Below are 26,623 nucleotides of genomic sequence, written 5' to 3'. Positions count from 1 at the left end.
AAAAAATTTCCCAATTTTTTTTCAAAAGGCTGTAATTTGGTGAGAAACATGCAGAAAACATAAAAATTTGAAATTTGTTTTTGCAAACATTTTACAACTTTTGACAAACATGACATGCAAAATTAGGATTTTGCTGAAAAATTCCAAAAACAATTTTTTTCCAAAATGCTGTTATTTGACAAGAAACATTTAGAAAACATCGAATTTTGAAATTTGTTTTTACAAAAATTCAAAATGTTTCCTGCATGTTTCTTATCAAATTACAGCATTTTTGATAAATCTTTTATAATGTTTTGTTTTTTTAATTTTTCTGCAAAATTCTAATTTTGCATGACATATTCGTCAAAAGTTGAAAAGTCTTCATGAAATTTCTTTAAAATAAATTCAATAATGTATGTTTTCTGCATGGTGAAACATCTTAAAAAATACTCTACTTTGTCCAGGTGTAAGTATTTTGGATATTTCTTTATGTCTTTCTTCAAGTAATATTTTATTTAATTATATTTTATTTATTTATAACATTATCTTGAACTGGAATCTTCTCTGTTTGCAGTTTGTATTTCACTTAAAATAACCTATGAGTACTATTCACATGCAGGTGATGCTGAAACATGAATTCCTTGATGCATTTGTCTTATTTTGATTAAATCGATAGTACTTTCTCCTAACGGTGGAAGGCATGGCATGTGTGGATGCAACACTGGTGATGGGATATGACAGGGGAACATTAGCACCACCATATTGGTTAAAGCTCTGACACTTTCATTATCTGAGTCCCAGCCATACAGGGGAGAAAGTGATGGACAATTTCAGGAAGGTCATGACTGGGATCTTTAAATGTCAGTGTACTGCAGTTGTTTGGTGGAAAAACTATCCATAGGGGGCGTCAATCATAAGTACGCTATGTTGTGCTGTTACAGCAGGCTCATAAAACATGAAATGGACCTTAAGTGCTGCTGTCAAATCTGGGTTTTGTATAGAAAAACAATTCTATATATATAGCTGGATGGAGAGCCTGAGTTTGGCTTTGCTGTGTGTTGGTTCCTTCTCAGCTCTGATTGTACGTGTGAATAATTCATTGTGAGCGACTGTAGTAGACGGAGAGGCAATATCATCACTGAGTTGACCTTGGGATGACAGCCACAGCTTTGCGTTGAAAGATGAGATTCATTTGGACACAGAAGAATATCTTATCCTCTGCATGATTTCTCCTTCGCTGTGAATCAGCGGAGCCTAGGAAGCCCATTGTTGGAGGTTGAGAGTGGCTACAGGAAATCAAATGTGAGTAATGAGCATATTCAGAAGTACATTACATTGTACAGTACAGTACATTGTGAGAGGTGCACAGGTAGTGTCCCAACACTTCGCATGATTGATTGACTGATCCAACAGTGGGAAAGTTCACATACATTTAGAAAATTACAGCACGCAAATAAATTGTTCCAAGAAGATAGAGTACGTTGTTGTACATGGGTGTTTTCCCCTTTTGTAGTTATCTACACACACTGTATGAGCTTTAAATACCAAAATACCAGTACGAGACACTAAGGAACTATTTCTGTTATTTACAAAATCATACAGAAATCATACGATTGTTCATTTGCTCAAAACAATCAATTCCATTGTGATGTTTTCACTTAAACAAAAAACTGACATTAGTTCAAAGTCAGGTAGAATTGCTGCTGCTGCTAAAAATGATTTGGCTTGTGATAAGTGACAGAAAAAATAAAAAGTACTGTACAGTTCACTTCCAACGCTGAGGATGCGTTAAACACAAATATTGATTTTGTCAGGTTGAACAAAAGCAGTGCATCGATTCAGTGAGAGATAAAGAATCAGATTATTTGGGATGACTCATGCAGGAAATCGGTGTGTGAGTGATTTCCCCTCTGCCTGGCTGCAGTTCTCTCTTTCTCCTCCGCAGATTAATACCTCATATCTGTCTGGCATGGCAGGCTGTAGGTTAGTAATGAGTAGCGGGGGAAGACCAGGGGTGTATGGAAAACTAGAGAAGGTGCTACAGCAGCAACATTAATCTGAATTATATTCAAAGAGAAAACGTATGGAGTAAACTGTGTCAGCAGAGCAGCTGCAAGACACACTGTGAAAGAGCCGTCACATTAATAAAATAAAAACTAAAGTGCTTCCATCATCATAGACAGGAGGAGAGTTATGTTACTGCACCACCATCATAAAAAAAAAATTCACTACTCTGACAGACAAATGTACTGAGCTCAACAAAACAAGAGCATGAATCATAAAATGCAGAGCCCAGGGTTGTGATTAAAAGCAGCATTGAATCTGCATCTGGGGAAAACTTGTTTGAAGGGAGTTCCAGTCAGCCTGTGTTGCCGACTACCGATTGTGTCTGTCAGTTTGTCAGCGTTTGTTAACTTTACTGTCTGTCAACTCCCTCCAGCTCCTGTGCAATTTCACTCGGCGCTCTGGATTTCCCAGATATGTCTGCAAACAGACCCTGGAGACCGGTTAAGGTGACAAACACTCTCACATACTGTACCAGTGCCTTTACAGGGACACCATCAGACAGAAGAAGATAGGTGCACGCTGCCGTCCGGAAATATAAAATATATATATGCAGCAGCCTTTAGCCTCTGCAGACGTGGGGTTTTCAGTAAAAACACATTTTCACATTTCACGGGGGACATGAAGCTGGAATCAGCTTTTTAGACAAGTTTATAGACTTAAAAAACAAACCTCAAAAGAGGATAATAAGAGTTAATAAGAGGCAAAAATGGCTCTCACTGCTTTAACTATGAATTGAGTTATCAATCCGTTTTTTGAGTTATTTGATTTTCTTTCTGCCATATTTGATTTTTTGTTACATTTGTTAGATGACTTTATTTTTAAAAAAATAAAGTCTGCATCAAACTCTGACAAGGTTAGGCTACAAGAAGGTCGTAGAAGGAACTTTCTGGAAAGACTTTTAATTATTATTTTATTACAGAATATGGCATAGAAATTTGTACTGAATTTTGTGGGAAACTTTGTCTGTCAGGAGAACTGGCCAATCATCATCTGTTGTAAGTCCAGTCCACATGAAGGTACAGTCAGAAAAATGCAATAGATTAGAATAGAATAGACTGGATTTGTTGCACATTATGAAGAAGTGGAAGAGTTTTGCAGAGTATACCATAAAATACAAACAACTACAATATTTAGCGAGGGTAATTAAAGGCTAGTGGACTGTAACACAACGTTCAACTGCATCTGCAACACCTCAAACTCAGTTGCTTGTGTTGTCACATTAGGTGATGCTTATAAACTAAATAAAATTAGTCAATGAACACAAGATTCTGTTTTAACCCTTTGCCTTTCTGATAAATTAAAGTTTCTGTTTAGTTTTACTGAACTTGTGGTGTGGTCAATTTTCTGGAACAAGGGTTTGTAGAGGCAGCTGTCCTTAAGCTCAGGCAAGCTGTTGTTGACGTGCATCCGCTGAAGCTTAAGATCACCAAGAGGCCATTGATTATCACCATGACTTAAACTCACAGTGAGAGCAGCAGTGACGGCAGCAGCAGCGGCGGAAGCAGCAGTGTCAGCTTCATGTTATTTATTTTAAACCTAGATCGCTGATAACCTACTATGTCTGGGTCACTTTGGGATGTCACAGATTTTAGGGTCGTAAAGACGACTTGTTTGTTCTGTTCCGATGATGCAAGAGCACATGGCGAAATGCAACACACACACACACAGATAGCATCATCCTCCTGTTTCCCTTGGTTACACCAGTTAACTGGCATAAGGTGAAGTCATTCCAGAGGCTTTTTCCTCCTGGTCTTGTCCTCAGTCCCTTCTACTATAATTTCTCTCTAGTTTTTTTTTTCGCTCTCTCTATTTTTAACATCTTCCTCTTTTCTCTCAACTATCCCTTTTGTCCATCTGCTTCCTCCTTAACCAACCTTTTCTGACGAAAGGAGGGTTACAGTTGCCATGGAGATAACGAACACTGTTAATGAAATTAAAGCAGTGTCTCAACATTGTGGTTTATTGTGTGAGCAGACTGTACCAAACAATGGTAGGCAGCTAGAACGTCTATGTATCTAAAGCTATAATCTAGGTATGTCTGATAACATCAGCCGACCGATATAATCGGCCCAATATCAGTATATTATGTAATATCTGTAAGAATCGTTATTTTCTTTTCTCAGATAATGAAAATCTGATAACGCAGTGCTTGGGTTTTGCCAAATATTTTTGGGGATAAACGGCTGTATATTACAGTGAAAGTCACTAGATGGCAGCATTGCAGCTCATTTAATTAATCTCATACTCATACAGTGGTTTGTACAGATAAATAAATAAATATTACCAAGCCTATATCAATATTGGTTGATCTCGGCATCAGAAATTAAATGTTTGGACAATATCAGCATATCAGATATCGGCAAAGAGTTAATATCGAACATCCCTGTTATAATCACATCCAAGACCTTAATTCTTAAACCAGTACAAAGGCCAGCAGGTTGATAAAGGCAAAGCCCACAAACACTGAATACAAACTCTGTTAATGATAAAAAGTATAGAGTAGGAATGGATGTAGCAAAAAAGATTAACAAAAGAAGCCACAGCAGTACACTCAAAGGTCAAATGTCATAACGGTACTTTTTTCTTTTCAACATATTCCTCACTTACTCTAAATTATAGTATTTATTTTTAGTTTTGAACTTAGGATCTATTAGTGGAACATAGACTGCAAAGTATGACATGAGAGAGCACATATGCAGCTATCACTCATGTGTCGGTTGGGATTATTATCAAGGTTAAAATCAGTTTACATCTCACCAAGGTCCTTTTTCGACGCCTCTACTTCGATGTCGTTCGATGTTTCTGGATTTGACTTCTGGCAGCAGACCTTGGGGCAGACCCAGGATCAGGTGCTAAAAGGATGGTAAGTCTCAGCTGCATTGAAAAGATTACATTTTCTCTGAGGGGATGGATGGCATCCTGGACCTAGACAAATCAAAGAAAATGAGCAAAGCTTGTGACTTCATTTCAAACACAAACAAAATAAGGAAGGATTTTTATTAAATCCAGAAATTGAAAGATATGAAAGCAAATATTATCCTTCTCTTCTAATTAGAATTTTCCAGAAGAGGATTTCTGATCTCATTCCATAAATGTAATGAAGGAGAAGTGGGTGGTCAATTTGTGATTTACTTCACCCATAACTTTACTTCAACCAAATATATATATATATATATATATATATATATATAGATAGATATAAACTGTGTGTAGGTTGCTCTGGTTGCTATGGCTCTGCACAAATTACCCACCGTAGGCCCAACAGTCCCTCTGCAAGACATGATGGACAGATACAGTATATTAAGTGTGGACAAAAAATTGAGAAATGGACAGAAAATGTTCTTCTGCCATTAGGCTGTTCCAAAACATTTGGACTCTCTAAATAGCAGAAAATGGTCAGTAAATAAAGCTATTTGTGGTTGAACCACAAAGTTCAACCACAGTGGAACAGACTTTTCACTATAAAAAATAAAGTTTGGCAACCAATTTGGTGTGCAAAAAATACTATGTCAAAAATAAGTGCAGTGTTTTTGTGTTGCTTCCTGGTTTGAATTTTCTCAGTCTGACAGCTGTCACAAAAAGACAGAGCTCCTGTATCGATTTCCTGAAGGACCAGAGTGAAGACTTTATGGTTTAGATAGAACATTACGCTTCTGTTAAGAGGGAAATTAACAATAAAGTACAACATGAGGCGGATGTATTTGAGTAGACAGTTATTGGGAACATAACTTTTCAGAACAAAAAATAAACAATTGATTATAGAGAGAAGGATGGGTTACTTCCTGTATGGCCACATGTTATTAATGTACTGTTATAGGAAGCTAGATGACCACTGTGCTCAGGGAAGGCTCTAAAGGGAAAAAAGACTAATCATGGCCTGCAAAGAGTGAAGCATTGCAATATGTGACACAATGGTGAACCATTAACGCTGGGAGAAATAACTGAATTTATTCGCCAGGGACAAAGCCATTTTTAAATGCTAACAAGGGATTAGGTCTGACCTGCAGATACGCCAGAAGGCGAATGAAAAGGCGGCTAATATAGATCACTCTGCATGTAACAGTTAAATGGCTCATTGCCTGTTGATGAGTTGCACCATCAGCCACACCATCGGGTATCAGGCAGAAACTGGAAATAGGGCAAAAACTGCAGCAAAAAAAGTACAGCTCCGCACATACTCACCCACCTCTCTCTTTATTTGAGGATATTCTGGAACATATATTTGCACAGGCGTGACAGCTGAAGGTGCTTGAAGTTCTGCCAACACAGACTGAGGCAGAGTAGTTTGCCCTCAGCCTCGTGCCAGGAAAATGCACAGTATGCCACCGTTCAGTACAAGACGGATCATCTCCACTCGTCCTTCCATATTGTATAATTGGTATATTTGAAGGAGAGAAATGTGCTTTCGGTTCTCAGCCACCATCTGGGATTTATGCGGTAGAACCCCTTATCATGCTGAGAACAAAGAGAATAATGTGCCGCCCAAATGCCTGTGGACGGTTCTATGTGCTCTGTCATTGTTGCCTGACACTAGGAGTATCTTTCTTCCAGAGATGAGGGTGTTTTGCACTCCTGAGAAATGTAGCATTTATTGAACTACCTTAGCCCACATTTTCTGCTGCCCATCACAGCATCACGGCGGCTCTCAGTCGATCTAATGAGACTGTAAGTACAGAGAATTTTTTTTTCTTAGAAAATGATGGTGCCGTTTTTTTTCTTTCACCTAAAGTAGCTCTGCAATTAAACGAGTTGCCATCCCTGAAGACTTGCACTGGTGCCTCCATTGTGACTAATTATGGCACATGATTGGAACTTTAAAGCTATAAAGAAGATTTAGCGGCAACATTGACGTGTCACTCACATCCCCTCCTCGGAGCCTATCTCCCGCAAAGACAGGCCAAGAGACGCTAACGTAATGACTTCTCCCTGAAATCATTTGCTTTTTATGAATTTGTCATGATAATGAACATTTCTGTCAAGAGGCAGAAAGTGGGGGAAATTATGGCCTGTGTGTCGCCGCAGTGGAAGACTTCAGAGTCCTCTGAAGGCAACGAGGCGCCACAGAAGGAGATAACATCTGTGGTTATTACCAGCAGGGCTGCAGCTAACTGCTATTTTCATCCTAGATGATAATTAGGCAATTATTTCTCAATTAATTGCTTTGTCTGCAGTCAGAGTTTTCAGGCCAGCCTTCATATTCTGAGTTTACTATGTTGAACTCACCCTTTATATTAGTTTTCTATTATTCTTGCCATTAAGTAAAAATGTTTTTTGTTTAAATACAACTGACCTGATGATGTAAAAGGAATAGAGATGATTGAATCTACCGTATGTTCCAGTTTAATGATGATGAATGCAAGATTCATGATAAAATACTGCAGTTATTTTGTGTAGAGTGATCAATAGTCAGATCAATAGAAATTGATAAAAGAGAAAGAGAGCGCCAAAGACCAAAGACACATGATGCCGTGTTAATAACACAGAAGAAAAGAGACTGGTTATTATAAAGAAGTCACACACAAAAGATAAAAGAACTATGTAAAAATGTCCCAAGGCTGAGGGTGGATTTTCAAGAGGTGTCTGGTTTGAAGACTAAAACATCCTTTTTTCTTCTTGAAATGTTTCTATGTTAATGAATACATCATTTGGATCAGTCACAAAGTAAAACAGATACATCTACCTTCTGTTGTTTGTCTGCCTGAAAAAAAGTTTTCTGCCATAATTTATCTCAACGAATCATGATTAATTGTGAATAATAATAATAATATTCAGATTTTTTGTGACAAACTTGGTATATTTACACATTTTAATTTTTTTAACTGATGGTTTTGCAAGTGAAGAACTTAATTTGCTTGCTGGCCAGGCATTAGTTTGGTTAGGATATCTGACTAGGAAGTGGGAATGTTTTTAAAATAGTATACCATGACTCAAATGTATCCAAACCTTTTGGTCAATTACAACAGGTCAACAATATATATCCTTAAATGCATCCTTAATTTTTTACACTGTAGGAAAACATGTCCCACCGTATATGATCACACAAACATCCAGATGTTGCTCAGCAATAAAAGTCATAAAAAGCCACACGCTGAGACATTCGTCTTGATTACCAACCCATTTGTCATATTTTGGGACGATGGGTGCCCACACCCTGCTCCACCTGCTGTCACTCTCCTTTTAATCACGTGCCCTCAAGACATCTGGGCACCAGCAGCATACCTTATTATCCAGCTAATTGTGTTTAGAAGTCAATGCTCAGGATTAATTTCCTGTAAGCCACCATGCGTCACCTGCCAGTTAAAAAAAAAAGAAAAAAAAAGGGAAATGATCTGTATCAAAACCAGCAGCGTAGCTGGTAGACATCGACTGACAGGCGAGTGCTTTAATCAGAATTGTGAGTGTGATGATAGTATTGGCTGAGAATTCAGATGAAATCATTTTCAATCTCTGGTGGAGTTAAAATGAAAGAGTCTGCAGTGTTAATATGCAGATCCCAACTGTTCCTTGGTGATGTGAAATATGTCCTTGTCTGACAGCAGAGAGGGAGCAGCTCAGTGTGGGACTAACCTTCATGGAGACTAAAGACTGGACTTGTGTTATTGCCATCCATCCCTGCTGATGTTTAATTACTGGGAATCTGGTTGGACTGCAGCGAGACTAACGGCACTTAAACCACAGCTTATGATTATGTACATTATTGATGAACCGTCTGATTAGTCGTTTCATTCAGAGAACAGAGAGCCGGGTGCTTAAGGTTTCAGATGATACATGAATCCACTAGCTCTCCAGCATGATTTCAGAAATAATAACAATTATGGGCAAAAATGTGTGGCCCGTGTGATGTCTATGGGATTCTATCTTTCATCTCTGTGATGCTTTTTTTTACTGTCATTACAGGGGACGTGAGATGATTTTCTTTAAATACTAAACTAATATTTGAATTGTTTTAAATTGGTACTGTGTTGTTTCCCAACATCCAGTCTGCAGTCATTGTCCTTATCTCTGAAAATACCATTACAGGGACAAGCTTTAATAATATTCAAAAACATAATATGCATTTAAATTATGTCAATCTTTGAACATTTTGTTATAAGGTAAATTGCAAATAAAGTGTATTTACATTTTTGGTTAATAACCATTTTATATGTGTTGTTATAATAACATTCATAAATCTGCTGGTATTCGCTTAACATTCAAATATTTTTTTAGCTACACAAAAGATTTTTTTTATCTGAGTAATTACAGGGTGGCAGCAGATTGATCTAGATGAATCATGATGTTTTGCAATAAAGCGTGATCATAAAAAAAAATCACCATTTTTAATAATTAATCAAACTAAAAGCCTGCCATAATATTGTTCAAACACAACAACAGACCAGAGCAGGTAGATAAATGTGTAAACTTTTTGGATCCCCAATGGGGAATTGATTAAAAAAAAGATTCTTGGCATCAGTGGAATTCAAACCCACACCCCCAAAGAGACTGGAGCCTTAATCCAGCATCTTAGACCACTCAGCCACACTACCTTGTTATTTGTACATTTATTTGTTAATGGGAAATTGAAATGATGGAATCATCACTATAGACACATATCAAGAACAATAGGTATAACATCAAAGAAATATATTAATAAATACGGTTGAAATACTAAAGAAAATAAACTTGTTATGATGCGTCATCTGATTAATTTTTCAAATTAACTAACGTGATTAAAGTGTTAATTTTGACAGTGCTTGTTATCATCTTTGAAATATTGATCCTAGAGGACATGTGGTGGAAGTACAACTTGTGCTTTTGCTTTGCAGTGTTCAAATCACTTGCTTGACCCCAGTGGTAACTTGACCTTAGTTGTGAATGAGAACCATAAAAAAGGTTGTACCTCCATCTGTGGCCATCCATGTAACCCATCCTCGCCCAGTGGCTGATGGGAAAGGCTCCAGCTCCATCAGAGACCCTGAAAAAAATTATGCAAATAATGGAGAATAAATTAATAAGCATCCCTTGTTCATCTGTTTTCAAGTTCAAAAATGACATTCATATCAATGTACAGAGAATAAACAGGAGTGTAGAAAAAAAAACCTGCACCAGAGCTGAAATAGGAAAGCTGCGAGGAAAAGGGTAAAAAACAAAGGGCTAAAAAAAATGTTTAATGGATTGATGGCTTTAATCTTTACGTGTATTCCATCCTGAGACGTTCCATTAAAAAGGTAATGATGGCTGCGACTGTGGACCAGGAATCATATCACTGCAGTTATGTTATACCATAAGCAGTGTCTCTGGAGGTTTCATAATAAACCATGTGAGGATGTAAGAGTGGAGACTGCTCAAAAAAATCATATCACATCTGAAAAAACATTTCTGTTCAGTTTCCAGCTGCTCGCCTCTTTACAGCCTTGTTACAAAGGGATTTTCAGAAAGAACAACAAAGACCCTCATCTGACCCCATTCAACTGAAAAAAAAAATCAATTTCTGCTTCTTTGCATACAGTATTCAGTATTCCCCTGTGTGCAAACCCACACACCTGCTTTTTGCTTTACAGAAATATCACCTTATTGCAGATTTGCTCTGTCGTTCAGGGTAGGGAAATATGTTCTATCTGATTCTGTCTTTCTATCTACAGTGGATTTAAACACAGAGATAAACAATGACCTGGATTAGTCAGATAGAGTCCCATATTTCCCCTGTGGTGTTTCAGAAATTGAAAATCTCTCATGATCTTATACTTCAGAGCTTATAATATCTGAGAGAAGAATACACGTAGGATAGAAGACTCCTAAATTGACTCTTCACCATAAGGTTTGTTCTTTGTGTCAAGCGAAGAACAAGAACTATTCCCTGCCCTTGGGTAGACTGCAGGGCCATTGTGGACGGCAAGAAATGGACTAAGAATAGAAAGCGACTGTACCATGTGTGACTGCTTGACTGAGAAATCATTAACTCTGCACACCAGAGCTTGGATTTGATTCTTTTTGTTTCTTTCTTTTTGTTTGTTTGTTTTTACTGGTGAATAATTTTCCTGTATGACATTCAGACCCAGGTATGCAGGGCTCATTATATTTGTGAGTAAACTGTCAGCAAATATGAGTAAACCATACACGCCCACAGTTTGAGATCCTGAACTGCTTACAGAACACAAAAGTTGCTGGAGGAGAGCTTTCAAAAAGAAAACGTGACAAAAGCAACAACGTATCAGGCCTGTAATAAACCATATATAGTGTATGTATATAAATATATATATACATATAATATACAGTATGTAAATTATATCCAAAATGTACATACATACATGTGTATGTGTACATATATCCACAAACTACTTACAAACACGCACAAGTGTACATACAGTATATATATACATATAGACGCATATAAATGCATACATACATACACATACTAGGGGTGGAGAAAATATCATACACCATGTCCTACCTCATGAGGTTGCACTTGCTTCCGTACTTCCACGTCCCATGATAACGCTGTCTAATAAGTCATTCATTTGTTAGAAATAGGAGTTGTCTATTTTGTTGGATGAGAAGAGCCGTTTCACCGTGTCAGGCCGCCGAGAGATAATTCCGGTAAGCATAGCGGCTACATGCTACATGCTAAGTGGCTAGGTCTCGTTATTATTGTGTGCTGGAGCTTACTGCGTCGAAAGGGCCTTTATTGAAATCGTTTTGTTAAACCAGTCAGGGTAACAGAAATATTTCATAAAGTTTGAACCCACAGTAGTACTTTTTGTATCATTGTGAACAGCGTGAACTGTCTCGAAAAAGATCGTTAATTAGCAGGATGCTAACGCAAACCGCGAGTAGTGCTGCCACTGCTGTAGTTACAGTATATAAGAGTAGAGATAGTGAATGATGCATATTTGTGTTGATATGTTTTTTCTAATCCAGTTTTAAAGAAAGAGCTCTTTTTTTGCATTTGTTTAATTTTCATCTACTGTAAAAAAAAAATACTGTGTGACATTGAATTTTCAATGTACGTCTTCATGTCCTCTTATTGGATAATTTAGTTCAACCCTCCAAACCTAGGGACAGTGTGTCAATAAAATAATAATAATGGTCAAAAACAAATTAGTTTAACTTTACCCAATGAAAAAAAAATAGAGAAATTGTATTTTGTGCAAGATCACTGAGTATCCATTTATAATGGGGTGCACACATTACATTAGTAATGCTATTTTGAGCACGTTAGGAAGCAAACAAAATAATTTGTTCCCATGGGTTTCCATGATACAGAGTTAAACATAATCTTAGATTTTAGTTTCACAGTGCAATTTATTTTATTTCAGCTTATTTTTTAGTTGTTTGTATGTTGTTACTGCCTTTATTGGGTCACTGTTCTGTTTTTCTTTTTATGTGTGTTGTTTGCTGTTAAGGAGGAACAACAAAATAAGATTTTCATTACACTGTTTGGGTGGTTGCATTTTAACAATGTGCATGACACCAAACACTGTGAATCTCTTCAATCTTGAATTTACTAGGTGACCTTGAAAATTGCACCGAGTTGAAGGTTGATTTTCCTCCTCTAATTGACACCTGCATAATCGAAACAACCCCTAAACCTATATTTGTAGGTCTGATGCCAAGTCTTATGGATCCAGCAATTTATCATGCCAGGAGGAAGAGAAGAGTTCCACTTTTACAAGTTATTATTCCTGGGCTTAGATACACGGCATGAAAACATGGATTCTTTCAGATCTGTTGGAGCTGTGGGCAGATTAAAGAGCAGTAACTCGGAGCGTAATGTATGCCTGCATGCGAAAATCTGTGCTTTTCCCTGTGGACTATAGTGTGGAGGAGTGTGTGAGAGTGTGATGCTTATTTCTATAGTTGATTTTTTTTTTTATGGTGTTAGAGTGTAGAGCTAGTTTAATGAGATTTTTTTGGATCCATTTTCCAATTAATCTTTTTTTTAAATCGACCTTTAAAATCCATAAATGCTGGAAGATTTTCTGCTGCCACTTATTCTCCCCACCACAGGACATCCATCATAAACAGATACACAGCGTAATGTGTATTCTGTGCTTAATGTGGTTGTCCGAGTCTGCCCACCACTTGTCAGGCTGGTAAAGTGGGTGGAGCGTGTTGCACTGGGACGCTGCTCGATGCTGCAGTCCCGTCAAATTCTCCTGCTTCACCTCCAGCAGCAGTACTTCGTCACTGCTCTTTCTCTAAGGTGTCACATCCCTTTGGATCTAATTTACACTAACAAAAAGACAGAAGGGACAAAAATAACTCCAGTTGCATTCAACTAATATGACCGAAACCACTTGGAAGCAGGGCGCCGGAGCGACATAGGTAAGGTCATTTGTTTGGATGCCTTTCGGAAAATTTAAGTTATTGTGTTTTTACGTCGGAAGAAAATGTGAGGATGTGGGAAAACATGTCTTTATCTTTCCGTGGTTATTTTCCCTCAGAATGTTTGCGCGTAATGGTTATTTTGGGAGCAGACGCAAATGGCTGAGGCGCATCAGTTATTTTCTCTCTCCTCGGATGAAAAGCGACTAAAACATGATAACAATTCTCAGTCATGCAGTGCATGGATTCACTCTGATAGCGGTTTTTTTTTTTTCAATTTTATTCTCATCATCTCCAACCCAGACGTTGGGACCTTTGTTAGTCTCCCTTTTAATTCCGAGGCTCCAAATGGTAGTGAAATTAACTTTTGAGTCGAGCAATGGTTTCTTTAGAATAAAAAAAAAATCTCAGTTAAGGCGCGAATGCAACACTGACTTTATGTTTTGCAGGGGAAATAGAGAGAGAATCCTGCTGGAAATTACGATGCATCTCACAGCGCTGGCCTTAATTCTGGTCGTGACAGGCATTGCTAAAGGTAAGTGAGATTTTTGTAGTCATTCCACAGAGATCACACACAAAGACCATCCGAGTCAGTCACAAAGGACCATATACATTCAAGCCACCTAGAGATGTCACAGAGGGATATTTCATTGTTGAAAATCAGTCTGAATATGTCAGAAAAATAATCTGTGTTTCTTATTTGCCTTTATATTTATACATTTATATTATTTTCTGTGTCAAAAGGATGGGAATGCAACGCAAGGTGCAGCGCGGAAAATGGGTTTTGTGAGAAGCCGGGGAAATGCAGGTAATACACACCTCAGATTCTTCTTCCTCTAAGATGACAGGTGATGTCCTGGGAGAATTTGCAACCTTATTTCCATAAATTACCGGAGCTCTATCTGCTCCTCCTGGAGGAGCAACACTCCTGCCACATGGATCCCGGATCCTCCTTTTGGATTTTTACCAAGATGGGTTTGGCACGTGGAATGCATAGCAGTGCCAAATTACATCATGTGTTTTACTGGCGGTTGATTCTGCCAAAAAAAAAAAAAAAGAACAACATATCAATTTTATAAATAAACAATATCTTTAGTGTCACTTTTACTCAAAGACAAGTTTGTTTGGACTCAAATTAAGATGAAGTATGGCTAGTTGATCAGATTTAGTCCAATATAAGTCCATTCTGGGCTGGAATGGGAATGTTTTGACATTTTACATTTATTTAATTACTTTCGTACATTATAGACAGAGAAACCGAATATCAACTGTATTTTTTAGCTGAAAAGAAGATTTTGTTCTACTTTAATGTAAAATTATGTTAGACTGTAATTGGAATATTTGGTGCCACTGAGTTTACAGTAGTACAGTCTACGGTGAGGAAGAATTGCTGTTCGACAATAAAGAGTTTAATAACATATCTTCTGGTTAATATTTTGCTCTGTGAGCCTAGCCTAAGTAAGTGTGCAGTCAATATAAAAGTAAAATTATTTGCCCATTTCACAGCCTCGCAGTGGCCCACTGGTTCTCAAAGTGGGGGGTAGGCCCCTGAGAGGGCACAGATTTAGTGGGACGCAGCAAGGCAACTTAATTTTAATTTAATTTGAATTCAGTTTCAATTTGATGCCTTCGCCAGGAGTCACCACAGCAATAGTTCACATAGACATTTGGGGGCTAGGTGGTATAGAACCTAGTCAGAACCACTCAACGCCCAGTCCAAAGGATGGCGTCAACTTCCAGAGTGGGCACAAACGTTGGGCATGTATGATTTACGAGTTCAGTTTAGACTGTAAATGATACACATTAAAGTTGCATGATTCACCCCCACGACCATGATGTGGCCCTTATGACTAATGCTTGACACTCCTGCTGTAAGGATCAAGGAGACCGTCCATATAAGGACAGGTACATCGCTCCACGCTTCTGTGGGTGGGATATTAATAGTCCTGGATTGTTCCCTTTTCCTGTCCCTCAGGTGTAAACCAGGGTGGCAAGGAGACAACTGTGACCAGTGTCTGCGCTTCCCCGGCTGTCTACACGGCACATGTGAAAAGGCATGGCAGTGTGTCTGCGACGAGGGCTGGGTGGGCAGCCTGTGCGACCAGGGTGAGTGTCATTAAGCTCCGCAGACGTTTCTGTGTCTGTCTCTGTGTTTCCACCTTTCTAACATCTGCTGACATGGAGGTGAGGGTGAGTCACACAGCCTTCAGGGACTCTGAAGGGTGCAACCAAATGAGGTCTTGGTAATATAGAGGAGTTATTAGTATTTTTAGATGTCACAGTGATCTGACTGAGGGAGGGAGATGATTCAAGGACAACGGTGATGGCTGAGGCTACAAAATGACTGTATTACCCCCTCATCATAAACTGTCAAACTGGCTAAACTACTAGAGTTTACATTGGACTAGAAAGCATAAGAAGAAGGTTTGTAGGTAATTGGTTGACAATGTGTGCAAGAGTTGAACCCAAACCACAGTGAGGACAACAAGCAGGAACATGCTAACAGCCAGGTTTAGTTTCTTCTCATTACAAGAAGCCTGTTTCAAGTTAAAGTTAATAAATCTTTCTGTAGTTAACAAAAATTAATCAAACTGACACTGCCCCCACTTTAGAAGATAAGAATCAAACTAGTGATACAATGTTACAAGATAGAGATAAATAAAAATGAACTTCCTGCATGAAGTAATGAAGTTAACACAGCCAGCTGAACAGAAGAGACTTTACACCAATAGGACATTTCAAAACAAAACACTTTTTCTTGCTTGAGTTATTTCAGTAAGTGCCTATTAAACTTAGCATCAATGTTTCCATGTCCATAAAAACAATTTTCTACAATTCTCTATGCAAATTGAGAATCACCTGCATTTCCAGTGAAGGCAGTTGTTAAAAAACAGAGCGTAGATGAGACTTCCATTTAATCAGGTTTCCTCCATGTCTTGGTTCTGATTTATTAGTCCTTTTGCTCTCATTCTGTTGCAGCATAACTAGTGCGGTGTGTTCTCACATATCCATTTGGTGACAAGATGTTCCTGTTGCAGTGAGGAGTGTGAATGAAAAAGAAGAGGGGAAAAGTGTGAAAGATTAGGATCTAAAAACAGCATCCTTGTTTTGTTCTATCTCACTACAGATACTCGTCTGTGCTCATCCAGGCCTTGTGTTGGCAACGCCACCTGCATAGAGACGGGAGAGGGGGGATACCTGTGCATCTGCCCCCAAGGCTACACTGGAGAAAAGTGCCAGCTGAGGACAGGAGGCTGCCACGCTAACAGGTACCACGTCTTTAATCTGACCTTCTGCTTAAGTAAAGACCACTCCAAGGCTCTGCAGCTGGATTTCCATTTGTTCATCATTAGTTGCAATAATCAATAGGTGGTGCAATTTCTTTCAGCTCTGTGAGAATTGCCACGGGAGCCAAATCGAATCTGGCCGACACTTTTGCTGGTGTATACAGCTGATAATAGGAGGCAGTTAGATGAGATATGTGAGGAAAATGTCAGCTGTTCTTTTCAGTGATCAAAAATGTTTGACTGCCATGAAATAAAGCAGGCATTGGGAGGTTGTTGTTAGACAGTTTGACTGCCATGAGATAAAGCAGGCATTGGGAGGTTGTTGTTTGATACCTGGATTAAATTCCAGAATAAATTACCATTTAATTACTATTGTTATTTTCTTGTTTCTCCAGCTGGCCTGAGGCTATCAGACAGTAGTTTGTAACCACTATCCAGACAACAATACAAAACACTCAAAAGATTAAAAAAAAAAATGCAAATGACAACATTTTTAATTTAGTAAAATCTCACCTGGCAGTAACCACTATCCAGACAACAATTGCAATACAAAATACTCAAAAGATTAAAAAAAATATGCAAATGACAGCTTTTTAATTTAGTAAAATCTCACCTGGCTCAGACCACTGTACTGTATAAAGTTGGGCCTGGGAGCTAATCAAGACCCTTGAGTAGGAGTATTGACATTCTATAAGCACACCCCTTTAAGTATATATAAGTATAGACCCATAGACTATTTCACTGTTTCCCACACATAGAGAAGCACATGCAGCGCCCCCTTTTGTAGAAAGAACTATTGTGAAGCCTTCCCATTGACTTAACTTTTTATAAACAAAGTAATTCCTACAAGTCTGCTATTAACTAATTCAATTTGTCTACTATGAAACAAAGTAATTTCTGAGCCACTATTACTCGTTCCTCCATCTTTGTGAACCACAGATTTAAAAAATGCACAACATAGGGAAGTGACAAAACTTCAAGAGAAGGATGTTTTTTCTATATAAAAGTGATGATCCCATGGACCCATGTTTCCACCAGGCACATCTGAATCTGTTCAATGTTATTATCTTGTCAACTCAAGAAAATATTAGAGGCATTAGCTGCTCCACACTCCATTAACAGCAGTCTGCCGTTTACTGCTGAGCTCATTCTGTGCTTTTCTGTGTCTTAATTTGTGTAAAATAGTTGTTGAGAGGATATAAAAAGGTTGTTCAAAAGATTGTTCATTTGTACAATATAACAGCTTTTTGACCGGTGATTGAGGTCGGTTTTCTAATTTAAGTGTTTTCTGGTGAGTCAATACAGCAGAATTGACACATGTTCTGGCTCACATAAAAGAAAAACGTTCACCAAAGCTAAAAATTCCAAATGTTTACTCAGTCATGAATTCCAAGTTCAAAATATGCGCGTGAATCTCTGGATGTGGATGGAACATAGAATATTTTCAGCACTGGAGTTCCCCAGGGTTCTGTTTGTCATGACTACAGTCAGGTCCACTGGGCTTTAGTTGTTGAGCCACAGGTTCTGAACTTTTAAAGTGACCAGCACTGTTTACCTCAGCAATGAAGCAGCATCTGAGTTTTGTTCAGTGTTTCCAGTGCAGCACTGCATTAGTCTAGTATTACTCCAGTGATCATTACCTGATGCAACTGTCAGGACATACGTACATTTATATGCACAGTTGTTTATGCTCTAGGACAGATCTGATTAATTGGACTAATCACAGGTGAGAATTATGATACAAATTAATCATGTACTTGATTGCAGTAAATCATGATTAATCAACATAAATCAATATTCCTAAGTATGAAAAAAAAACATTTTTTTCTGTAACATTACATAACATAACATTTTTCTAGAACAGTAACATGGTTGATGTTCAATGTAAAATACCTACATTTTACTGTTTTTCCACATACAGTATCTGTGATTAATATTCAAGAAACCTTCTGGCTAAATGTTTGCTTTCTTCTTAACTTAGGCAAGTTTGTGCTTTATTATTATTTTGTTTTATTATTTAGGTTTTTAAGCTGTTTTTTTAAACTATGCTGAACCTTCATTAGGTTTTTAAGCTGTTTTTTTTTAAACTATGCTGAACCTTCATTGGTCTGCCTTTTGCCATCACTTACCAAACCTGTTATCCTAGAGAACTTTATTGCTATACATTTGCATCTGTAAAAATATACAGTACCTACAGGGGATCATGGGAATTATTTCTATTCAGATTTTGCAAATGTAACTACAGTTTAAGCCTTAGTGGATGGATATTAAATGACCGCGTTTTGATGATTTCAAGGACAATTTCAGATTTTTCATGGGTATTTTGCCTCAGGGTTCGATCATTTGAGACCCTGGCAGAGAGAGCGCTGCATGTTAAAAGACAGAATTTAAAAGGAGAATGACAAAGCAAAAACCCACCAAGTGAGATCCATGTATGCAGTCAGGTTTGGTTCTGTTCTTTTGCATTTTAAGCACAAATTATCCTAAAATTTCATAGCTACAATGATATTTGTTTACATTTTCCTAACACAAATTGCCCTCAAATTTCACAGTTACAATGATATTTGTTTACATTTTCCTATTTTTAGGAATCTAACCAAACATTAAAGTGTCCAGTGTTATGGTCTTTAATTTGTGTTCTGTAAAAATGTACTTCTGTTTTTAAAATGTTTTTGGACCTCTAAGCATTTTTGCATACCTTACGCTCAATTAATCCATACAGTACACTGTGCTGTGGTTTAATTAAGCTCCATAAGACTATCACTGATCAACAGTCAAAAGAAATGTTTTGCTTTTTTGTCGTTTACTTACCAAAGGCATCCAGTCCCTGCTTCTCCAGTATTAGTCAAACAATAATCTGGAGAGGAAGAAATATAGAAAAAATATGTTCTATAATTATCTGTTCACATACTTTTGGCTGTAAGAGATAAAAACCTGACATTAAAAATTAAGACTCAGCTGTGTGGAGATACAGAGGTGACATGTGCTGAAGAGACAGTAATTATGTTGGAGAAAAGATGGAGGAGATGGAGCAGACAGATTAATCCGGGAGAACCTGAAGGTGGTCGGTCAATCAGAGGGGTTAAAGGGTGAAATGGAGGCAGATGATCTGAGGCTACAGTAGCCTGTCTGTTGGCTTTTTGTCATTGGTCTGTGACGCTCTGTCAACCTTTCCACTCCTGATGTCAGTGGTCACTGTGTCCAGCTCTTGTTGCAAGCACTCAAAAAGATAAGATTAATGGACAGATGGCATTTGGAGGACATGTCAGATGTAATAGCCTCACTCAATGCCGGTATCCCATCATGCATTGTTCTCATGAATTTGGCCTTCAGGTGCTCATCAGTCAATGACTGAATTAAACTGAATCAGACATAGTTAAATGTCACTGGGACATATCATGTCAGCATATGGTAGCACAGTGGTTCCCAAAGTGTTTCTACAGCGCCCCCTTTGTACATTGGAGAATTGTGGAGCCCTCACACATTGATACATTCTCGGCCTCTGCTTGTAGTACAATTATTTTATTTAGAAATTGTGGAGCAGTACTACTGCTTGTAGTACAATTATTTTATTTAGTTAATACAAAAATCACATTTTTTTTTTATAATATCAAAATGTTTCAACCACATTCTTGTGCTTGTTACCAAAGGATAAATTAAAATGTATGAAGCATCAGTAATGTTTATTTAAGAACTATGCTTTTGACCCCAGGGTGAGACTATTGTGCTCTACTAACACTAGACTGCTATTAAAACCCACTGATCAGTGCATTTACCCAGCAAGAGACAATTGAAGAAAACATTACATCTGGAAATTGATTTTTTTGTTATTGTTGTTGCAGCACAACTATCAGTACCGTTAGCATATCAGCCCCACACCCCTCATTCTGGGGACCACAGCATAAACAGAACTAAAGACGAACGAAGGTTTCCATTACCCAAGAATTCACCAGGCATTTCTCTGCTCTTTTTTTTTCGCTTGAAAGGTTGAACCACTTAATGTAGAGCCTGTAATCACAAGACCGAAATTATAGCAAGGGAGCTGCTGGCATTTCTCAAGACCTGTGTCTGTGGAGGGTGAAAACATTAAAACACTGGAGTTAATGAGAAGGTGAGGGACACCTGAACACACCAGTGGTTCTGTTCTCATTTCCGAGATGAGGAGCAGAATTAGTCAGGCCTGAAAAAGACCCTCGGTCACGGGGTTCGCTTCCATCAGAGATGATCACACTGCAAGTGGAGCACAGCAGAAGAATGACTCACGGTGTAAGATGAATTTTAAAAAAGACGGCACACAGCACTGGAGTGGATGAAAAACCCCTGCCGTCCTCCCCCCGGACGGACTTATTTGTGTTTATAGTTTTACAGTAGGACATCTGTGGATGTTCAGGATAAGCTTGAGTGAGGGATAATATACTGGAAAAACAGTCAGATAGAATGGTTAGAAAGTTAAGTCCCAGTCATGTTGTCCACTATGTGGCGCTGCGATGGTTGAAGAATGTTGGAAAGTGTACATGGCTGTTGGTAACTTTTATCACAAATGTCAACGGACCACACTGGCTAGAATTAAAGTTGCTGGATAAAAAATGGATAAACCATTTTGGGCAGTGGTTTCCAAATCAGGGGACTGGGGTTCCAAGAGGCTTTAAAGCGACTTCAATTTTTTTTTTTATTTGGCCCTCTCAAAAAAAATCTATTTTTTAAGGAAATAAAACAATTATTTAAAATAAGTTATGTGGAGTTGTGAAGTAAAAGCTGTGAATGTGTTAACACAGGGTTTAAATTATATATTTTTAATATGTGTTGACATTGACCTGATACACATGCCTGATTAATTCTGTGTGATCTTTACTGACACTTACTAATTGTGCTAATCTGTGGCATCGTTGAGCCACCGTGTCACATCCTGTACTGCAGAAGTTGTAGATTTCATCACATGTTCAGGCCAATACTAATTGGATTTTAAGAACGAGGAAATAGGAGGATGTAAGGAAGAAATCAACAAGTCAGAAAGAGGCAGCAGTCAATTATTGGAATTATGATTAATTCATTCATCATGTTTACAAGGAAATAAATACGGTTCCCTGAATGCACCATGTAGATCCTAAATACCTAATGGACTTTGGCCTTTGCCGTTGGTTTCTTTGAGCTATAGCCAGGCGTTTTTTGTGTTTTAATCTTCAGAAATCACCTTATGGACCGTTCCTCCACTGCTGGTTTACAGACCCCTGCTGCCCATCAGACTGTTATGAATGACTCTCTGGAGACTGAGTGAGCCGACACAACCCCTCCATCCTCTCAACACTCACCATGTTCCCCCTGACAGGCAGCCTTGTTATTGACTTCAACGACACACCGAAAATTCAATAGCTTACAGCTCAATGTCAGTAACCTGACAGCTCTGCTCCTCCACAAAATCTTTTGAGTCTCATTAATTTTGTTTTTGCCCACAATGAAACGTCTGTAGTTTCAATTGAAAAAAAGATGACGTGTGTAGTGTGTCATCAGTCAGCCCCTTGTCAAATACACGCAGCAGCGACTGTTCTTGTAGGAGATGATTAAGAAGTTGAGTCATTATGTCAGCTTCTATTAGAGATATTGATTATGTTTTTTATGACGTTCTTAGATGTGGCTGCATTGATCACGCGGAGCACAGGAGGGTGCTAATAATTGTTGTTCAGAGGCAAAGTAAGGACCATAATATTGTCTCATTACCGCCAAAGATTTTCTTTTTATTTACAGAAAACAAGTTGTATTGTTTTCGTGAAAAGTGGAACTAAATTGGAGTAGTAATGATTCAGAGGGTTTTCAATGATTATCTGTTCCATGATAATACACGTAGATCAGCTGTTACTTTCTTGGCAACTTTTTTCAATACCGATAGGTGTGTGCATGTTTTCTAACCCAATAAAACACATGACAATTACTGCTTATTTAACAACGTCAACATACACTGTATTTGTTACAACATATTAGTCATAATATAATTTACTAATTACTTTATTTTTTCACAACTCAAATATTGCAATTGCTACCATTAAATGACAAAGATGTCCAGTTTACTCATTCACATGGAGTCATTATGAGAGTAATCGATACTCAATCAATACGCATCTGAGTATCAATATATATACTGTATGTATTGATACCATGAAATCAAAACTCCCATCACTAGTAGAAGTTGTAATCCCCCTTTAATTTACTACCAAGAATGGGTGTTTGGAGCAAGATATACAGTGTAAATTCTGATGAGATGTTTTTGTTGCAGTGAATATTTCCTGCACATTACTCATCCTCTCATGCATTATTATCTGAATACATTTCCTGGAGTCTGAAGGTGAAGGTTTCGCCCTGATGGAATTGTAAATTATGGCTCACGGCTACAACCACAGATATAAACATCCTCACTTCAACCAAACTGATGAGACATCTCCTCAGCTCCCATCCTTTAGATGAAGGCTGTTGTTCTCTCCACCTGTCTGTCATCAAACTCTCACCACTGCTTGATCTACAGCTGTGGCAGAACTCACTTTATTTCCAGGGGGTCTGGGGTTTGTTTTCCTGCCTGCAAACTTTTAAGTTGATACGTTTTGTAACAATGGCAATCTGAGTTTTTGTGGCCCATATCTGGATTATTTAACTCACTAATGTGACCCATTCGGGGTCCACCACTGTTTGTCAGATGCTAGGCACAAACTAGCTCAGCATTGCTAAAAACAGTAGAAACCAAAATTGATCTAAAACAGAGAATATCCAAACATGACCAATATAAACATTGAAACATTGAATGCTGCAAAATAAACAGTATATTTGTCCAAAAATAAATATATTTGAAATAATTTGTTTTATATTCGCCATTTTAAACAACGTGGTTCTCTTATATCTTGTTGTTGATGTTTAAGTCGGATAAAATCCAGCTTAAAAAGGGGGAGTGACTGGAACAAGTAATCATTTGAGTGCTATAGTGGACTGAAGGGTAACATATGGTGGTAGTATGGTGGTAAGTGTTCTTGCCTTACAGCCCAAAGGTCACCAGTTCAAGTTCTTATGTTGACTAATAGTCTTTCTGTATGGAGTCTTTACTAAGAATTAAACCATTAAATCTCTGCTTTCTCACTCTATGACCTGCATTATATATTCTGTGTAGTAAGACAGTCATCATTATCGTCCATACTGCGTACTCACATTGTGCTGCTTTGTCCTTCAGTTCTCCTTGTCTGAACGGCGGGACGTGTACGGAGGTGAGTGGATCTGAAGCCTCCTCCTCCTGTCTGTGTCCTCTTGGATTTTCGGGAGACTTTTGTGAGGTCAGCTCTGATAGCTGCCTGCCCAACCCCTGCCTCAACGGAGGCAACTGCACCAACCATGGCCTGGCCTTCACCTGCTCCTGTCCACGGGGCTTCACTGGGTTCACCTGCAACGACACCACTAGTCTCTCACCCTGCGCTGGTCAGCCCTGCGCCAATGGGAGCACGTGTATCGGTCAGCCTGATGGAACCTTTCGCTGCATTTGTCCCAAAGGGTTGACAGGTCTCACGTGTTCCCTGCAGCACAGACCACGGAGCAGGGCCAAGCTGGGCGGCACCAGGCCCGCAGACCACAGGGCGTATGCGCTGACCCCACAGCATTACTCCCTCCCTGCTCACGCCTTCCACAGGCTGCTCAGACCTCCCGAAAGAGACCTGCTGAAGATCACCCTGAAAGAGACCGTCCACTCTCCGGGAGTCCTGGTCACTCAGGGTCAGCTCATCTGCTTCGGCATCCTGGCCCTGCTCACCTGCCTGGTCATCCTGGGCACCACGGGCATCGTGTTTTTTGGTCGCTGTGAGACATGGATGGCAAATGCCAAGTACAGCCAGCTCGTACGTCAGCAAAGAGAACACCTGCTGAGAGAAGCTGGAGGCACCAGCCAGGAGGACGTGGAACACTCGGTAAATATCATCCTCCCAGAGAAGATTAGACTCACCAGCTTTGGAAGAAACTACACCTCCATCTGATCCAATCCCTGCCGTGGTTGACTGATCGCTTCTGGAAATGTTTAATAACAATGTTTAATTAAGCAACAAAGGACCAAAAATAGTTATTGTACATTTGTGTAAATAAAATAACAAGGTCTGGACTGTGGAGTTTAGCTATTTTGAATGTGTCGTCAAACCTGACTCTGGATTGTAAAAGTATGTTTTTCTTTAATGTACAACATACAAAAAATGCACTTTTACCTATTTGTCTGGCAACAACAATGTTGTAAATACATGAAATAAAGGATGTTAATTAGGTCATGAACATCTTTTTCCAGAACTTCATGTATTGTAGCTCTTGGGACATTTTTTTTACTTGATTTGTGCAGCAATACTTGTCATCAAAGTTTATGTGAAATTGTTGTATTTAAAACATTCATTTAGAGCAAGAGTTTTAACTATTGTGTGTTACCACCTTTTGGTATATTAACGGTGCTTTGAAAATTGACTATAATACATTAGTGGGATTTTTTGGGGGGAGGTTTTGTTTTTCCAATTTTTGATTTTTCACAATTAAAGAAAACTCAATTATTAACCCCATTGAGAAAAAAGTAGTGTTTTTATACAGACCTACAGAACTTCTTCGAGTCACAACTTATGACCTGCTTGTTGATTTATTGCACTTTACATACAGAAATAAAAGTATTTCACAATCAAAAAGGGGAAAAAAAACATTCAAATTATTAGCCTCTATAAAACTGTCCTATTAATTCAGCTATACCAGAAACTCATGATACAAATTTCCATAGTAAGTATTTAAAGTTAAGCTAAAGCTAACGGTCAGATTTACTTCATATAGAGTAGAAGTTTGTAAAGAGTACAGAGTTAAACATCATGAAAGAAAAATAGTAAGTGATGATGTGTTTAGAGACAGTACTGAGACAGCTCTGTATAAAAACACTTAGGAAATCTTTTTCTTAACTGTATTCAAATAGCGTTATTTAAATGGTATTATCCGATATTTGCAGAAAGAAGAAACATTTTGAATTTTGTGCAGTGTACATAGTCTGTTTTTAACAATAACTTTGTTTCACTGTTGTCAAACCTATCCATTAACAATAACTTTCACTGTTTCACTGTTGTCAAACCTATCCATTAGCTCAAACCATTTTTTTTACTTTTTAGTAAATTGTTGCAGTGAAATCCAATGACAGTGAATGTAATTTTACACCCGTTGTGGACCCAATGTTGTATGTTATTTCATCTTCTTGTCCAGTTATTTTGTAATAAAAAATATATATGTTGAAATATATTTTGTCATCACGTTGGCCTTTGCTTCTTTTTGTATTTAATCTTTTGTCAACATCCCATTGTCTCACTATTGTCCTCTACAGGATATTAAAAACTGGATGTGTGTGTGTGTGTGTGTGTGTGTGTTTTATCTCGTTCTAAACAAAATCTTGATACCTCCTCATTTTAATCAGCCAGTGTCTCGCAGGGTTTATGGTTTTTCACAGTACATGCCCACATGTTGTACTCCGACACCTGCCTGCTGTGTCATCAGTGCAGCACCAGCTCCTCTAACGTCCTCGTCTCTTCTCCACGTTTAGGAAAACCCCCGCAGGAGCAGCTCAGTGATTACCGTCTAAATAAAAACAAGCAAAAAAAATAAAAAATAAAAAAATACAGCCACAGGGAAGTCTCTGTTAACAGTCTCTGTCTCCGCCATGTGGTGGCAGGTGGTTATGCCCTCTGGTAATATTAAAATGACATTAAAATGGAGGTAAAAATGTGAATGAAAGTAAAGTCAGCTCTGGTGATTAACATACCGATAATATAGTTGTGTTGCCGTTACTGATATTCATCACTGCTTAGCATTTTTGTCAGCTAAGTTTTTTTTTTTCATGCTTAATTTTAAGACATACGTATGTTGAATTCATTTTATGTCAGTTGGCCAATTTTTTAAAAATGTATTCAGTTGTATTTTATATTAAAAGGCTAACTTTGTTAACTTAGCTGTTAGCTGCT

The 26,623-nt window shown here is 38.2% G+C and overlaps 1 protein-coding gene and 1 long non-coding RNA gene across 4 annotated transcripts; one reads left to right on the top strand and one right to left on the bottom strand.

Annotated features, from left to right (window-relative positions):
* Nucleotides 1-445: 445 nt before the first annotated feature.
* Nucleotides 446-11,611, bottom strand: LOC103378329 (uncharacterized). 2 transcript variants are annotated; one of them, XR_003051489.1, is made up of 4 exons: nt 11,477-11,611; nt 9,926-10,000; nt 4,804-4,971; nt 446-1,265 (listed from the first exon to the last, which is right to left on the bottom strand). It is a non-coding gene; the product is annotated as an uncharacterized LOC103378329 (long non-coding RNA). The 2 variants fall into 2 exon arrangements; XR_521494.3 differs by lacking the exon at nt 446-1,265 and adding an exon at nt 2,975-3,036.
* Nucleotides 11,508-25,150, top strand: dlk1 (delta like non-canonical Notch ligand 1). Of its 2 annotated transcripts, none has more exons than XM_008309503.3 (6): nt 11,508-11,622; nt 13,800-13,885; nt 14,095-14,158; nt 15,326-15,456; nt 16,478-16,619; nt 23,845-25,150. In XM_008309503.3, the coding sequence occupies exons 2-6, from the start codon at nt 13,834-13,836 to the stop codon at nt 24,632-24,634; spliced, it is 1,179 nt and encodes a 392-aa protein (XP_008307725.1). In that variant the 5' UTR covers nt 11,508-11,622; nt 13,800-13,833; the 3' UTR covers nt 24,635-25,150. The 2 variants fall into 2 exon arrangements, with proteins under 2 accessions (XP_008307725.1, XP_008307716.1); XM_008309494.3 differs by lacking the exon at nt 11,508-11,622 and adding an exon at nt 12,982-13,350 and having other exon boundaries at nt 23,845-25,149.
* The last annotated feature ends 1,473 nt before the right edge of the window (nt 25,151-26,623 follow it).

Source organism: Cynoglossus semilaevis, chromosome 1, assembly GCF_000523025.1.
Source record: "Cynoglossus semilaevis isolate Cse_v1.0 chromosome 1, Cse_v1.0, whole genome shotgun sequence".
Lineage (NCBI taxonomy): Eukaryota > Metazoa > Chordata > Actinopteri > Pleuronectiformes > Cynoglossidae > Cynoglossus > Cynoglossus semilaevis.
This window is presented reverse-complemented; position numbering and strand designations above follow the sequence as displayed.

What these genes read in the sequence shown, in the direction of transcription:
- dlk1 (XM_008309503.3), top strand. Translation starts at nt 13,834, where the DNA reads ATGCATCTCACAGCGCTGGCCTTAATTCTGGTCGTGACAGGCATTGCT. An exon ending in GAGAAGCCGGGGAAATGCAG is followed by an intron (nt 14,159 to 15,325) that starts GTAATACACACC and finishes CCTGTCCCTCAG; the next exon opens with GTGTAAACCAGGGTGGCAAG. An exon ending in GGAGGCTGCCACGCTAACAG is followed by an intron (nt 16,620 to 23,844) that starts GTACCACGTCTT and finishes TTTGTCCTTCAG; the next exon opens with TTCTCCTTGTCTGAACGGCG.